Here is a 14,812-nt window from a genome sequence, read left to right on the forward strand (position 1 = left end):
CCACGCCCCCTCCACCCCGCCACACGCCCCTGACCCCCCTGTCAAGGCTCCTGCGCTACGCCTCTGTGCTTCTTCCTCGTGATAGATCCACGCACCCTGCACACCCAGCCTGCTGTCTTACTACAAGACCACCTGCCATCCCGTCCTCCCCGACGGCGGCACATACATCTACTCGCCTTGTCATTCAAGACTGCCTCGTTCCTCCCCGGATCTCTGCCCCGCGGCCTTTGATCGTCCATCCGGTAGTCTCCTGCCCTACAGGATATATTCCACTAGGTTGGCTGCCATACCACTAGTCTGGTCCCGTCTGGAAACCCATCGACGACTCCGACGACTTACACGGCCCCCATATCCATCATCACCACCACCACCACACACAAACATACACAACATGGCTTCGATATCAGGCCTCTCCATGGCGGACCTCAACGCCGCCGCTCTCGAGCACTTTGTCTACACCCCGGTCAGCAAGGACATGATTTCGTACCTCGCGGCCGCCGCTTCCAATGTCATCCAGTGCGATGCCACCATGATGCCTCCGCCGCCCCAAAGCCGGACACAGAACCCGACGCCGCCCAGGACACCGTCGCCCCGCGCCGTCCGCAGCGACGATTCCGGGCTGCCCACATTGGAAGACTTCATCACCAAGCTTGTCGTCTCCTCCAATGTCCAGGTCCCCACCCTGATGTCGACTCTGGTCTACCTCACACGGTTAAGGTCCCGGCTCCAGCCCATGGCCAAGGGTCTTCGGTGCACCACCCACCGCATCTTCCTGGCGGCTCTGATCCTCACTGCCAAGTACCTCAACGACAGCTCTCCCAAGAACAAGCACTGGGCCGCTTACTCTAACCTCACCACCGACGCCTACAACTTTGGCTTCAGCCGCACCGAGGTTAATCTGATGGAGAAGCAGCTTCTGTTCCTGCTCGACTGGGAGCTCAGAATCACCGAGGACGATCTCTACCACGAGCTCGACGTCTTCCTTGCGCCTATCCGCGATGAGATCGAGGCCAAGCACGTCCGCCGCATTCAGCGCAAGGAGGCTCTCCGCCGGCAGCAGCAGCTCGAGGCCGAGGCTTGGGCAGTGTCCCAGTACTCGTCGCCTCCTGTTTCTCGCGAGCACTCGCAGTCGAGAGCTGCCAGGCTGGCTACTCCTCCACGGGAAACCATCCGCATGGTCCACGATGCTTCGACTCCTCCTGGCTTGGCCTACAGCTCGTCCGGTAGCTCTTACGCATCGTCGGTCTCGTCCCAGCAGCACTCGCGGTCCTCAACGCCACTCACGGACCCCGAAGAGGTCCCACACCACGTTTACGACTGCTCTCTGTATGAGTCACCAGTCGAGATTGTTCCGGACATGCTGCACTCAGCCACCATGGGCAAGACGTGCCAAAGCAGTGGCAAGCAGTTGCTGCCGTACGAGATCAGCCCCGAGCAGCTCAGAGAGCTTCAAGACGGCACCGTCAAGGCAAAGCGCGGGCGGACTGCCCGCGGCGTCTTTGGGCGCATGTTTGGCACTGCGGCAACACGATGAGCTGGGCCCAGTGTCGCATCTCTCTTTACTATTATAAGCACCAGCATTATACGGCGTTTTTTGGGCACTTTCCACACTTCATGGACATAAGCATCAGCGGACCCTTTGTCTTTCTTGGCGTTCGGGCTCAACGGCATATACACACCTACACTACACACGCGACAACATCTTTTCCTTACAGTACTGGCTATAATGGGAGTGGGACGCACTTTTTCAAAGGAGCACTAGGAGTTTGCGGGATGACGACACCGGGAATGATGGTTTAGTCTTGTGTCTTTTGGCGGTTCATCCGGAACAGCGGGTCATGAGTCGGGATGCACGGAAGATACCTTGGCTTAGCACCTCACACTTAGTACCTCAACACTCGTCTCAGAGCAAAATGCTCTAACGGGGACAGTAATTGAAAAGCACTTCTCTAAAGCAACGGTTTTTTTTGTCCCACTCCGCATATGTCACCAGTCTCTCGTGCATTACGCGTTTGTCCTCGTGTCCCTCCGCCATCACTCGTCCAATTTTCGTGATCCTCGTCGTCACGCGGGTGGGGCTCAGGGTCCTCCTGTCTAATCCCTGCGAAGGTGGAGTCAGCACCCTCCCTTGCCCAGATGACGTCTTGACATGTGTGGCCCCCCGCCACCACCAACCACCACCACTACGGGATGGCGCAAGTTGACACATTTTCGGTGTTTCGGGCACTTTGGGACGGCCGGGGATATGTCGGTCCACCCGGCCGGGGGAGTTGGATCCTAGTATGTATGGAGACAAAGTCATTCATTTTCCTTTCTCTTTGCGCGTTTTTGTGTGTGCATGGACTGGTACTGCTTATTGCGAGCCGGAATGTGGCCCTGTAGTGACATGATGATGGAGTCCTCAGAGGACGAGGGAGGAGGAGACTGCAGACGCTATGTCGATAGTAGCACAAGCTTTTTTCTTTTCTCACGGCACAGTCAGGTTCGGCACGGCTAATGCCGCGCTTTTTTCGAGTCATGAGAAAAGTGAGCGCGCTACAAATGTATGTTGTCTCACGGGTCGCTGCGCATGTTCGGAAAAGGATAGCGAGAATGGAGCGGGATGTACTGCAACATATTGGAGGGGGAGGGGAAGGGTTTGATCCCGGCGGGTTTTTCTTGTGTTGATTTGACGTGCGCCTCTGGCCCGTTCTGCATGCATGGTACATTGATACACTAGTAATGAATTTGACCCAAAAACTAGTTTGTTCCTCCTCCAAAATGTTCCGTGGTATTTTTCATCATGGAGAAAAACGGGCTACCGGCACTTCAGGGGGAAGACAAGTTCATTGTAATTCCCGCCACAGCGGAAACTGAAACCCAGGGAGGAGGGAGATCGCAGCAGAGGCGAAGAAAGACAAAGGCGGGATCGACAGAAGGATTCATTCTTGCTTTCTGTGGTTTGACAGCTTCGTTCGGAACTGGGCTACTGGGAAGGGGATGGAGGAGGTGGGGAAGTAAGCGGGCGCAGTTTCTCGGCGGATTTGCTGATCTTTTTACAGCCCTTTTTGTTCTCCTTTCCCCCCGTTCCCCACCGCGAGGTTTTGTGGGGTTAGCGAAGCTGGCTGCGGTACCGGGCATTTAACTCTGTTCAACTGGGCGGCAGTGACCATCTGGCGGCAAGGCACATACTTGATGAGACCAGAATCGCTCGGCGGCTCGGAAGACAGCAAATGATGCACGCACGATCGACATCTCGTAAGGGCCGGCCGGCCCGGGGGTTGTGCGGAATCCGGAAAGGAGTCCCACGCGGAGAGTATTTCCCTTTCCTCGGTGCCCCTCGGTGCCCGTTCCGGGGCGTCTAACTTTTCTTCCTTTTCCATGGGGGGTAAGTGGCGGGCAAGGTGCTAGACTACTACTGCTGCAGTAGCACTTAGTGAGAGCGAACAAGTGTGGCTTGGCTGCCCTCCCTTCCTCCCTAATATCAACGTTGGGGCGTGATTTAGCACCCCCGCCTTTCTTAAGTCCTTGTTTAGATCTACAACGGTCCAACTCTGTACCACCAAGTGCCGGGAGTCGGCAGATGCGGGGGAAGACCCGGACGGGGCTCGCTGATTTTCCTTTCCCCCCTTCCGCACCCACACACCCAATGTTTCCGCGGGTTCTCCGGGCTGGAGAAGCATGCCCTTCTTTTTCCTTACACGAGTCACGTTGCGGCGTCCATTTTCCGCCGCGGAGTGGCTATCTCGGGCGAAGGAGGCATTGCTGGCGCTTTTTACTTGGCCTTGCGGAGGGCATCGGGTATGACACTGCGGATTGGACACTGCATATATTTTTTGACTCGGGGCTCTGCATGTGTGTGTGTGTGTGTGTGCGTGAGATGGTGGCTATTTGCGGCTGCGAGACAGCTGCTGCTGCTGTTTCTGTTGCGCGATAGTAGGCGGGCTGGGGAAATTTCGTCTTGGACTTGTGTATGGAGTACCAAAACATTACCCGTCTTGCTCGTCGTCCCGAGGACCCCCGCGTGTGCCTTCAAAATGACGACGGTGTTTGCTCTTCGCAACGCAGGCTAGGCTTGAGGAGGCGTCCAGGCGTACGTACGTGCCTGCATGCCGGGCTGGCTGGCTGTATGCAAAAGGGACCGCTCGTACCTGCATGCAGGAAAGAAGAGACCCTACACGAGCAGGGGGTCTGATACCCAGGGCATTCAACCTCGGCTGCTGCGTATCTGGCCCGCGTTAGATAGAACACGAGGTTTCATGTTTGGCAGACCCTTTTCCTTCCCCAAGATCGATCAGATAGTAGGAGGATCAGGGCTGCGGTTTCTGCGATCTATTGGTTGATATGGCGTTCATCGAGGAAAAGTGGAACCGTGGCCAGGGGGGCTTCGGAACTGGATTGGCGGGAGGGCTGTCCGTAGGGCTGCGCGCAGGGGTTGCGATTTCGGGGCTGGGAACGTTACACCTTTGTTCTCTGGGATAACCCGTTCCATACCACAACATCTATGTATGTTTGTGAAGATTCTCGTGAGAAAATAGAGACAGCTGTGTAATGACGTGCTTGTATCTAGATTCGTGCACTATTTTGCGATGGGCGCTGCATGGCCAGCAGCATGGGCGGCCACCGCGATCAGGTTCTTGCGAAGCCTGGAAATGCGCCCATGAAAGACCTCACGCTGGTTCTCTGATGCGGCCCATCAAGCGACGCGCAAAGCTTTTAGGGCTTGTGCGGGCGGTCTGCCAGACTACTCGACCTACTGCGCTTCAGGCCCCAGGCCGAGAGCCTCGGACGCAAGCACTACAGACGGAGACCAGGCTCACCGTGTCTCCGGACTACTGTGAAATGCGCAATCCACATGCTCGCCATCGTATGGAACTCGTCAAACTGTGATGTCCCAGCGTCGTGCTTCGCAGTTGGAGACTGGGACGGATCTCGGGAGTAAGCTGATCCAAAGTCACGAGCCGAGTCCATACGAGCTGCGCACAGCCAGAGCAAATCTACTTTCCTTGTCTATTCTTGACGCTCTTTACCTTCATTGGGCTACCGAAGATACGGAGTCCCCGGTTCCTTTGTGGGGATGTTTTTTTCTTTTTGGGTCAGAACCGTTGAGAACCGCAGAAGTTGCTCCTTAGTCCAAGGGTTGTGCTCCATCAGTACGATGAAGGCAGGGATCGGTTGCATGTCTGCGCATGCGCCTTCTTCCTCGTGTTGTGTCGTGGTGTGCAGATAGACTCAACCTCAGGGGGTGGTTTTCTGCGTGCTCTTCTCCCCCCTCCTAAGGCCATCGGCGATGCCATCGCTTGGGCAAAAGATAGGGTACTTCTGAAACGAACAAAAGCGTGCGCAGATGCTGTCCATTTCCGACGGCAGTTGATTACGAGCCCCCGGGACGTTTTGCGTGCCTATTAATTATTTTTAGTGTCCGAGCGAGACTTGAGAGTTTCCTATGTGGTCCTAGGACGCGCGGGGATGACCGTCATTTCCTGGACGCGGTAGTTGGGCCGCCTTCCTCATTTCGGCTTCCCGTACGGCTGGGGTCAAGGCGTCTCTCTCTCTCTCTCTCTGTGCCGCAAGCGCGCCTTGTAGGATTCAAGGAGTGCGGGACGCGCACTCTGGGCAGCTCCCCATTGATCGACCGCACATACCGCATTGATGGATGGTGGGCGGTGGGTCGAAGCGCTAAAAGGGAAGGAATCCGAGCGTCGCCGCTAGGTTCAACGGGCGAGCTGTCAGTCTGAAACAGGCATGCTTCTAGAAGGATTACCTGTGGGATTTCGAAAACTGGGGGTTCGTGCTTATTCGTGGCAGGGAACCGTGTGTCTGGGTGTGTGGGCTTCTGTCATTCCTGGAGGAGGGGGGGGGGCTTTGACACGATGACGTAGTTTGCTGATAAAGATGAGGGGAGCTTACGAAAGCACGTTTGAACAATGCTGCACACTTCTAAGTTTCACAAATTGTAGGATTCACTTGGTTCCTTGATCATTGGTTACAGGCCTCACTAGAGTTGTCTATTTCCGCCAAGGGCTGATGCCCGGCCACATCTCCACTTATGCTCTGATCCTCCAAGGGAAGATGTGCGCCGCCTTGTCCCGTCCTCACTGCCGCTGGCCGCGATGCAACTAGGGAAGACGCGCAATTGCACGGGCAGTGCCGAGAAACTCAAAATTGGAGAACAACGTCAAGTTGAGGCCCTAACTGGCTGGAGCGCATACCGAGTCACTCTAGCCACACTCCAGAGTGCCATTTTGTGGGTGCTTGCAACGGGTCGCCGCCTCGTCTTACTACGACAACGACGTAATGTCCAACCCGCACGCCCCGATTATCTCATTCATCCCATGGCGTTGCATCACCACAGCTCGAAGCATGCGTGCAAATCCACGAGGCGATGCAAAAGCAAGATGAAAAAGCAGGAAATGAGCCTTCTCCAATGTGGTGGTGGCGTGTTTATTCCACTCCCATCCCTCCCACAGGCAGGTAGGTGGTAGTAGCCACGCTGCGGCGATGAAGCCATCTCCCCCTTCGGCTATCGTCATGTGCCGAGGCGATCGTTGACCAACCACTGGTGGGATTAAGTGGCACCGAGATAATGCTCCCGCCTGCGCCTTGCAAGACAAACCAAGCCATTGAGAGATCTGCCATGCACTGCACTGCACCCTCCCACACCTGTCAGTCTCGGAAAACGTACGATTGTGTAGATCCGATCACTCGTCGGAAACCACGTACACAAGTGCCCGTGGGGCATACACACACCTGCTCGGATACTGCCGCACAGCCAGCCGCCTATGTCGGCAGTTGAGAACGCTAATGTGACCAGTCAGAGTCACATGCGTCCATTCTCCACGCTCCGTATCTCGTTGATCGTCCTGCCCCTCCCCGCACAATATGCCTTACTATACTCAGATACTTGTTGTCCACACACACACACACACACGCGCACGCTCGCACAACGGCCCGTTTTTCCAGTGTGACTTTCTAGACAAGGAAAGCAAAGTGAGCTCCGCGCGGGGCGGTGAGCACAATCCCCCGCGGCGATCATGCTTGACTGCCGGTATACATGGCTGATGTAAGAGGGGGTAAAGGGATAAGCGGAATGCACATGCCGTTGATCACCTCGCGTCCGTAGCTTTATGGGAGGGTGTGGGGAAGGAAAGGAGGGGGGGGGAAGCAAGCGCGGGCATTGCAACTGCCGGCATTTGTGTTGATCGCACGCTTGATGGGGCGAAGGGCGGCTAACGGGATTATCAGTTCATCAGCAGCAGATTGTGTGTGGTGAGGAGCGTGGGGGTTGCGATGTGAAGTAGATAACAAGGCTTACTGGCGATACTACGCGACGGGAGGAGAGGACTTTTGATAGGGAGCAGGTTGGTGCGCATATCACGTTCTCGAGTACTTTTGGGTTGTCCGTGCCGCCGGTCCGTGACAGGGCGGGGAGTTGTCTCATATTGTTCGGGTCTGACGAGGCTGCCGTGCATTAGGTCCTCACGAGCGTGGTCAAGTGAGGCGAGGCATGATATCTCCACTCCCTGCCTGCTGGTCTTGACATGACTTGACAGTTGGTGATGCGGTCCTTTGGTCAAGCAAGGTAGGTGGCCAAAAGGAAGCAGGCATTACAAAGGGTACACCTGACCAAACCGGAGCATGTTCCGCAGGGCAGAACTATGCGAGGCCGCGGTGCTGTCTCGGGCACGCTCAAGGCATGCACGCTCTGGTCTGACATATAATATTCCCAGTCTGACATCAAACCGAGCTCAGGGCGAGAGGGGCGATGCTGGGAACAGACCACAATGTAGCTTCTACTGACTTGTGATATGTCCTGATGGTTAAAAATGTCCTTGCGAGGCTCTTGAAGACTACTCGGCTGTGCTATACAGGATGTCGGAAGCTTGTTGATTGGCTTGATCTGTCGGGCCATGTTTCTCGGTTCTCTCCGTGGGCCACAAACAACCGCAACGTGCCTCCATTCAAGGGCTTGAATCACCACTCATTTCCTGGGGAACGGCCATTTTGGTGATTTCCTGAATCAGCTTGAAATGAAAGCTTGAGCGGAATACAACTGTCTGTGAGATCCTTGGCTTGACGAGGCATGAAGTAACGAAATGACTCGGTAGCGACAACCGGAGCAAGACAACACAAGATTGGAACTGGGCCTCTGCGTTCGCACATGACTTTGCCGTCGCTTAATGCAGCATCGTGACTCACTGCAACCGGAGCCTCACCGTTCCGCTCAGAATGCCGGGCTGTTGCTCTCGTTCACGATGTTGCAGCAGCGGCTGCGGGCGGTGGCTGTGCAGCGCGCATGCGGGCAAAGCAGGGGTTGAACCCTGCAGAAAACGATTTACAGCAAGGGTGTTCGTACTCCGTTGATTGCGGCACTGCCGGAAGACCCTTTATTTCTAGATGCGTACGACCTGAAGGCCAGTCTGACACGTGAAAAAACGAGACTCTTTGAACAATGTGATTGTGAGGAATTGTTTAAAAAAGGTTGGCCAGTTGCTGGTTGCTTGTGTCGATCGTTGTGGCTGACCAAGTGCATTATCGGTACCGAGCCCCCTGGCGCTAATATGGAGCATCCGGGGCCGATTGTGGGGACGGACGACACAGGGCTGAGATTGAAGACGGCGCCGGTTTGACTTGAGCAGGAGCATCTAGGCGTCCCTCTGACGACGGCTTCGAGTAGATACAAACTTGTAGAGACTACAGCACCCGTGGCTTTGCAGAAGTGCAAATCCTCAAGTTGCTGGTGCGCAGCCTAATCGACACGAGACCTATGGCATGAAGCCTGCTGACGACGAAGTCTCGTGTTAGTAGCTTGCCCCAGACAAGTGCAACTAAATGTGGAGATGGCCGGACGAGAACTGCCCAAGCAGTCACGCCGAGGAGGAAAAGGGTGGTCCCTTGTAATTACCTTAAATACTTCTCCGCGAGTTGTTCATATATAACAACAACAACCTCCATCCTCCACTCTGCAAGCTGTCAGTTGGCGACGATCCTTTCCTGACACTAACAAACAACCTCCCCCTTGTCGCCTCGCCGACCTCACGCTCGCTTGCACACCAAACCACCACACTCGTTTGACGCCCTCACATTGACCTCCTGACCATGAAGGCCACCACCGCACTCCTGGCCCCTGCCGCCCTGCTCGCCGCCGTCTCGTCAGTGCTCGCCTCGCCCACGGGCGTCAGCGACAACGATGCGCCCTCGACCACCACCACCAGCGCCTCGAGCTGCACGGCGCCGCTGATCGCAGAGCTGTGTGACTACCCGCCGCCTGAGAATGCCGGCTACTTTGCCATCGCGGCCAGCGGGCCATCGACGTGCTGGGAGCACTGCGCAAAGAACGCGCCCTGCAACTTCTCCGTCTTCCTCCTCAACAACCCCTACACGGGCACGGGCACCTGCTGGATGTACCCGGGCCAGTCGTACAACCCGGCGGCCGGGCAGGCCGACGGCTGCACGCGCAAGTCGTTGAGCGTCTACGGCCAGCCGACGTGCTCGGACCCGGAGCAGCCCATCGGCGGCACCAACACGGCGCCGCCCGCCTGCGCCGCCACCGCGAGCCCCTCGCCCGTCGCCAAGATCTGCGACTACCCGCCCCCGCCGGACGGCTGCTTCAACTCGTGCGCCGCCTCGGCCAGCAGCGCCGCCTGCCTCAGCCAGTGCGCCCAGTCCGACTCGTGCGCCTTTGCCATCTTCAACCCCGGCAACGAGCCCCTCGACCCAAACTACTCGGGCAACTGCTGGATGTACCCCGAGGGCGCTGTCTTCGACCCAAAGCTCGCCGGCACATGCAAGGGCGACAAGCCCGAGCAGTACGTCTACCAGAACACGTGCCCCAAGATCGTCAAGCCTTCGCCGTCGTCGTCCTCGGAGGGTGGTGGTGGTGGTGCGGCGGGCGGCGCCTCGCCGACCCCGGGACCGAGCGGCACGGGTGGTGATGTTAGTGGCGGCGCCGCAGCTGCTGCCGGTGCGTCTTCGGCACCTGCCCCCGAGAAGGCCGCCGCCAACGGCCTTGCGCAGGCTTCCGCTGGATCAGTGGTTCTTGGCGCGGCTCTGCTGCTATGGCAAGCACTTGCATAAGACGAGCACATAATCAAAAGGCTTGATTTGTATATTCACGATCTATAGAGGTACATAAAACCCATAATGCTTAATCACGTAATTTAACATAAGTTCCCCCAAAGCTGCCGATCCGTGGGACAAATACTCTCCTGCTTTCAAACGTGAACTTGACCTTATGACTGTGAAGCATGGGGCACGGGACAAAGAATCCCAGTCCAGGACATTTGCCCTGCCACTGAGATTGAGGCAGAATAGTCGCAACAAGGTCGGATAATCCCACTCCTCTCTCTCTCTCTCGTCTGCACGCATTTGGGGGAACGTGCCCTGCAGGACTTGTGCACTTTCTTTTTCTCTTTGGCGAACAAAGTGTGCCTTGGTCTCAGCCTGTCGGCCCACATGGAGCGGGCTGATTTCTGCATTTTCTCGGCGGCTCTAGAATACCTCATATTCACCTTACTGGCTTGAGAAATGCCGCCAGTTTGTAAGGTCAGCCCCAACGACATGGGGCCAAAGGGTTTTGGCTGATTTCCGATATAACCATTCAGTCAGCCTTGCGCTAGGCAAGGACATGGGATGAGGCCATCTTATTTTCCTCATTGCCAGGGACCTAGTTAAGACGTCACCACTCTTGAGGCTATCCTTGGAATACCAAGTCCTTCGGAGGCGCCATATGCCATGGGTAACCTCGCAAGGCCGATTTCGAGGCCTTGCCGCATGCCTGGCCGTATGCCGAAGTTCTTCCCTGCCAGAGACTCAGCTTGACTGGCGGCCTGCGAGACCGAGCTTGACATCCCTAATCAAGCCTTGCGGCAGTAATGAAGGCGACGTGAGTCTGGTCGAAAGCCACAACGACAGATATGCTATAAAGCCCAGTGCAGTCGCATGCGTTGGCTCTCTGACGGCAGCTCGAGGGACGTACATTTCTTAATCTTGACTTGACATTACCGTGCAAGTTACCCTTGCCTGTGCGAGAGACGGGCCAGGATACGAGGGGAAACGCTTTGATGGACATAATGTAGAGCCCATGTGGGCAGTTGTGGGTTCAAGAAGGAAAAGAGCAAAGTGATGCCTCCGGCAATCCAGTCCCGCCAAGGACATGGTTCGCGCGGAACACAAAACAGACGAGACGATCTCCGTTAGGTAAGATTGCAAGTCTGGAACTTCAGGCGTGTCTTCCCTGGTTAGGGACCTTCCGAAAAATCCAACTTGGTCTGTCCACAGTCATGCCGCTTGCGCATCACATTCCTTCGGGCAGGCATAGACAAACACCTTAACCTCACATTCAAACACGTCAATGTTGAGCATGTAAGGGAGAAGTTAATCTGTTCGAGCATGCGAGAGGTGCGTAGGGCCTTCCTGACGACAGACTGCTTGAATTCTTTTCAAAGCATGCCCGTTTCTAGAACCACCCAGCGATACGACCAATGTTCTCCTGTATATCATAGATAAGAAGATTGTAGCCCATGAACACCAAAACAGCACGCAGCTGGAAGATACAAGTAATGTTGCTCAAGCTGTTCCCATGATCCTCATTCAGCACAAGCATACGCCATTCGACAATTCATCCTCCTCTTCCACTTTCCCTATCTTTTTTCTTTTTCTTTTGGGGCTCGCCGGAGCCCCCGACAACAGCAACCCGGAGTACCAATCAAGGCTGACTCCGACCAGGCGCATTCCCTTCGGCCAAGTTCCCCGTGCTGGTCCCCTTCTTCATCTCCTCGCGCCAAGTCGCTCTCTCAACCTCGCCCACACCGGGGCCCTTGTACACGCTACCATAAACCCCGGACGCCCACGAGCTGCCCTCCCTCGCGGCCTCCGTGGTCGGCCGGTCCTTCTTGCCGCCCTTGGTGTAGTGGCGCCTATACCACTTGCCGTACGCGAGCAGGTAGTACAGCCGGAAGCACAGGAACGCGAACCTGTCGTGCTCCAGGTCCTCCGGGTACGTGGCGCCGAGGTCCACGGCGGCGGCGATGCCGCTCATGATGGCGACCTCGTGGGCGTTGACGAGGGTCCAGGAGGCGGCGAAGCGGGTGTTGTTCTTGGCCTGGAGGAACATCATCCAGGGCACCACGAGCAGGTAGTGCGTGTACGAGTGGCACAGCTGGTGCCACCAGTCCCTGCGGATGACCTTGTCCTCGCGGATCTCGGCGTCGGTCCAGAGGTGGCCGTCGCGCTGCTTGTTGAGGTAGATGGTCTGGAAGACGTGCTGCTCAAAGGGCACGTTCTCGGGGAACTGGGACTGGTAGTTTGTCGTGTCGAAGCACATCTCGAGCTTGCTCTGGTCCTGGTCGTACATCTTGATGTAGTACATGGGGCGGAACGAGCCGACGGCGTAGTTGAGCCGGTGGGAGTGGTCGTGCCCGTTGATGCGCTGCGTGTTGGCCAGGTCCTCGCGGTAGAAGTTCTCGTAGTGCTTCTTCATGTAGTCGGCGTCGTTGTGCGTGATGGTGATGTCGTCGCTGAACTTGGCGGAGCCGAGGACGCGCTTCTCCTTCCAGGTGGCAGTGCGGCCGAGCACCTTCTTGGCCGTGTCGGCCAGGCAGCACAGGACCAGCTCGTCGTAGTGCTCCTCGGTGGCCGGGATGTCCTGGTCCGCGCCGACGGGGTTGTGGCCGTCGGACGCGGGCCGGCGGGACCTGAGGCGGACGGTGACGCCGCCGTTTTTGCTGCGATGGACAATCTCTGTGAGCTCGGTGGAGAGGCGGACGGTGACGCCGCGGGAGACGAGGTCCTTGCGCCAGGTCTCGTAGAACTCGGAGAAGTTTGGGAAGACGACCATGGGCGGCTGGTTTTCGACGACGGTGTCCTTGGAGGCCGGGTACCACATGCCGTAGGTGGGAGACGTGCAGAGGCGCTCGAGCATGATGGTGGGGACCTCTGGGGTGGCGTTGCCGGTGCCGAGGAAGAGGGCGGTCATGGGCAGGGCGATGGTGTTTGTGAACTCCTCCGAGAAGAGGAACATCTTGAAGACGAGGCGGAGGGGCAGGAGGGCGAAGAAGACCTCGAACCAGCGGATGATCTTGAGCATGCGGACGAGTCGGACGACCTCCTTCTGGTGGCGGGCGAGCAGCGTGGTGGGGAAGACGTTTGTCCAGAAGGTCTCGTCCTTGCCAAACGAGACGTGCAGCTTGACGGGGTCGGCGTGGAAGCCCTGGCGCTGGAACATGGTCAGCGTGTGGTGGAAAATGTACGAGCCGCCCTGCACGCCCTGGTTGCACCACGACGCCCCGTGCCGCTCCTTGTCCAGCGGCATCGAAAACGCCTGCCCGCCGCAGTAGTCGACCGCGTCAATCACGGTCACGTCAAACTTGTCGCGGTGCTGCGACAGGTGGTATGCCGTCGACATGCTGTACATCTCGTCAGCCTTTCCTCTGGACCTGCACTCTTCACTCACGACAAATGAAAGAGATATAAAGAGAGAGTATCGCCTACCCAGCCGCGCCGGCGCCCACCACGAGCACCCTCTTGCGCCCATCGCGGGACTTGCTGTTGCTGCCGTTGTGCTCCATCGGGTTCAGAGCGTCACGCTCGAGGTCACGGTCGAATCTAGTATCTGGCATGGGAGTGTAAGCCTTGGGCTGCCCTTTATACCTAAGTACTTGACCAAAAGCCCGGACGCCTGTCACACGAATGGACCAGCAAAAGTCGATGGGATCTGGAGAATAAACACGGAACCGACTTACAGAGAGTGTAGTCGCACACATATAATATCTTTCTCGCCTCAAATCGGCCGCAGTTATGTAGCATGCACGAAGATGGATTATCCATCAACTGCTCATCACCTACGCATTAGACTTCTGTGCTGCTGCGCCGGCACGGTCCAAGCAGGCATGATGGCTACACTTTGCAGCAGTGGAGACGACGTCATCGACTTTGGCACTGACCTTTCACAAGCACCAAAACCAAATGGTCTAGGCTCGACAGCAGCTAGATGCACCAATCACAACCCCACACTTCCGATCTATGGTGCCGGATCGGGGGGTTCAACTGCCATCGATCTGGCTGTCTCTTTTTGGTGGTGTACATTCCAGGCATAGAAAGCTTGTGATAGTGGCCTGCCACGTCCAGACTCACGACATGATTACAACCATCGATGCCCACCTCAATACCAAAGCGTACCCGCGATGCTCTGCTGGCACTAAAAAGGTCATACGAGCAGCAATGGATCCTTGAGAGCTACGCTCCCACCAACTCCTAAACACCCCTCTTCCGACCCAAGCATCCTCCAGACAATGTAACCCCCCGCGGTCGCATCTGCTCCACTAAAGAAGCGCTCGATGCACCCACCCACTTCCACATTCCCAGATCTCATGCACCTGCCATCTCACACTAAGTATTCAGTGGGGGGCCCAAGGAGACATTTCCGAGATTCCAAGCTCGGCACACCATTATTCTTCCTTGTCAACACGCGCCCATATATTGTCGTCTAGGTGGATTGCCCCAGCGGTGCCTGTCTTATGGCTGCGGGTTTGGCAAGACATGGCCCATCCAATTCTTGAAAATACATACAGTACCTCAAAGCAAATACTGTTTCTCCCAACTCACCAAAGTATGACCCCGACGCACGCAAAGCTCGTACAAATGCCCCCCAAAATTGCCATCGTGGCTCATTATATCCCCCCAAAGAAAAAGTCTAATCTTCCTAAAAGCACCAAGTATGCCAACCGAGTAGGAGACACACATCTCAAAGTGCGCTCTACTACTAATGCAAAACACGCCCGCTCGCTAACTTTATGCAGCAACAACGCCCGCTTTTCAGTGAAAACAATATCCT

At 56.5% G+C, this 14,812-nt stretch overlaps 4 protein-coding genes across 4 annotated transcripts; 2 read left to right on the forward strand and 2 right to left on the reverse strand.

The window, feature by feature from the left end:
- Positions 1 to 391: 391 nt before the first annotated feature.
- On the forward strand, positions 392 to 1,534 carry B0I36DRAFT_365146 (uncharacterized protein; the record flags this gene model as incomplete). Its single annotated transcript, XM_046159093.1, has 1 exon — positions 392 to 1,534. One exon carries the CDS (start codon positions 392 to 394, stop codon positions 1,532 to 1,534), a length of 1,143 nt encoding a protein of 380 aa, XP_046010824.1.
- A 475-nt stretch (positions 1,535 to 2,009) lies between these two features.
- On the reverse strand, positions 2,010 to 2,979 carry B0I36DRAFT_146450 (uncharacterized protein). The gene has a single exon (XM_046148449.1). It carries the CDS (start codon positions 2,706 to 2,708, stop codon positions 2,184 to 2,186), a length of 525 nt encoding a protein of 174 aa, XP_046010825.1. The 5' UTR covers positions 2,709 to 2,979; the 3' UTR covers positions 2,010 to 2,183.
- A 6,099-nt stretch (positions 2,980 to 9,078) lies between these two features.
- Positions 9,079 to 10,056, forward strand: B0I36DRAFT_246458 (uncharacterized protein; the record flags this gene model as incomplete). Its single annotated transcript, XM_046150233.1, has 1 exon — positions 9,079 to 10,056. One exon carries the CDS (start codon positions 9,079 to 9,081, stop codon positions 10,054 to 10,056), a length of 978 nt encoding a protein of 325 aa, XP_046010826.1.
- Positions 10,057 to 11,686: 1,630 nt separating this feature from the next.
- B0I36DRAFT_246826 (FAD dependent oxidoreductase) lies at positions 11,687 to 13,547 on the reverse strand (the record flags this gene model as incomplete). Its single annotated transcript, XM_046150257.1, has 2 exons — positions 11,687 to 13,385; positions 13,471 to 13,547. The coding sequence occupies 2 exons, from the start codon at positions 13,545 to 13,547 to the stop codon at positions 11,687 to 11,689; spliced, it is 1,776 nt and encodes a 591-aa protein (XP_046010827.1).
- Positions 13,548 to 14,812: the final 1,265 nt, after the last annotated feature.

This window comes from Microdochium trichocladiopsis (assembly GCF_020744255.1).
Source record: "Microdochium trichocladiopsis strain MPI-CAGE-CH-0230 chromosome Unknown B0I36scaffold_7, whole genome shotgun sequence".
NCBI classification, from domain to species: Eukaryota; Fungi; Ascomycota; class Sordariomycetes; order Xylariales; family Microdochiaceae; genus Microdochium; species Microdochium trichocladiopsis.

What these genes read in the sequence shown, in the direction of transcription:
- B0I36DRAFT_146450 (XM_046148449.1), bottom strand. Translation starts at nt 2,708, where the DNA reads ATGTACCATGCATGCAGAACGGGCCAGAGGCGCACGTCAAATCAACAC.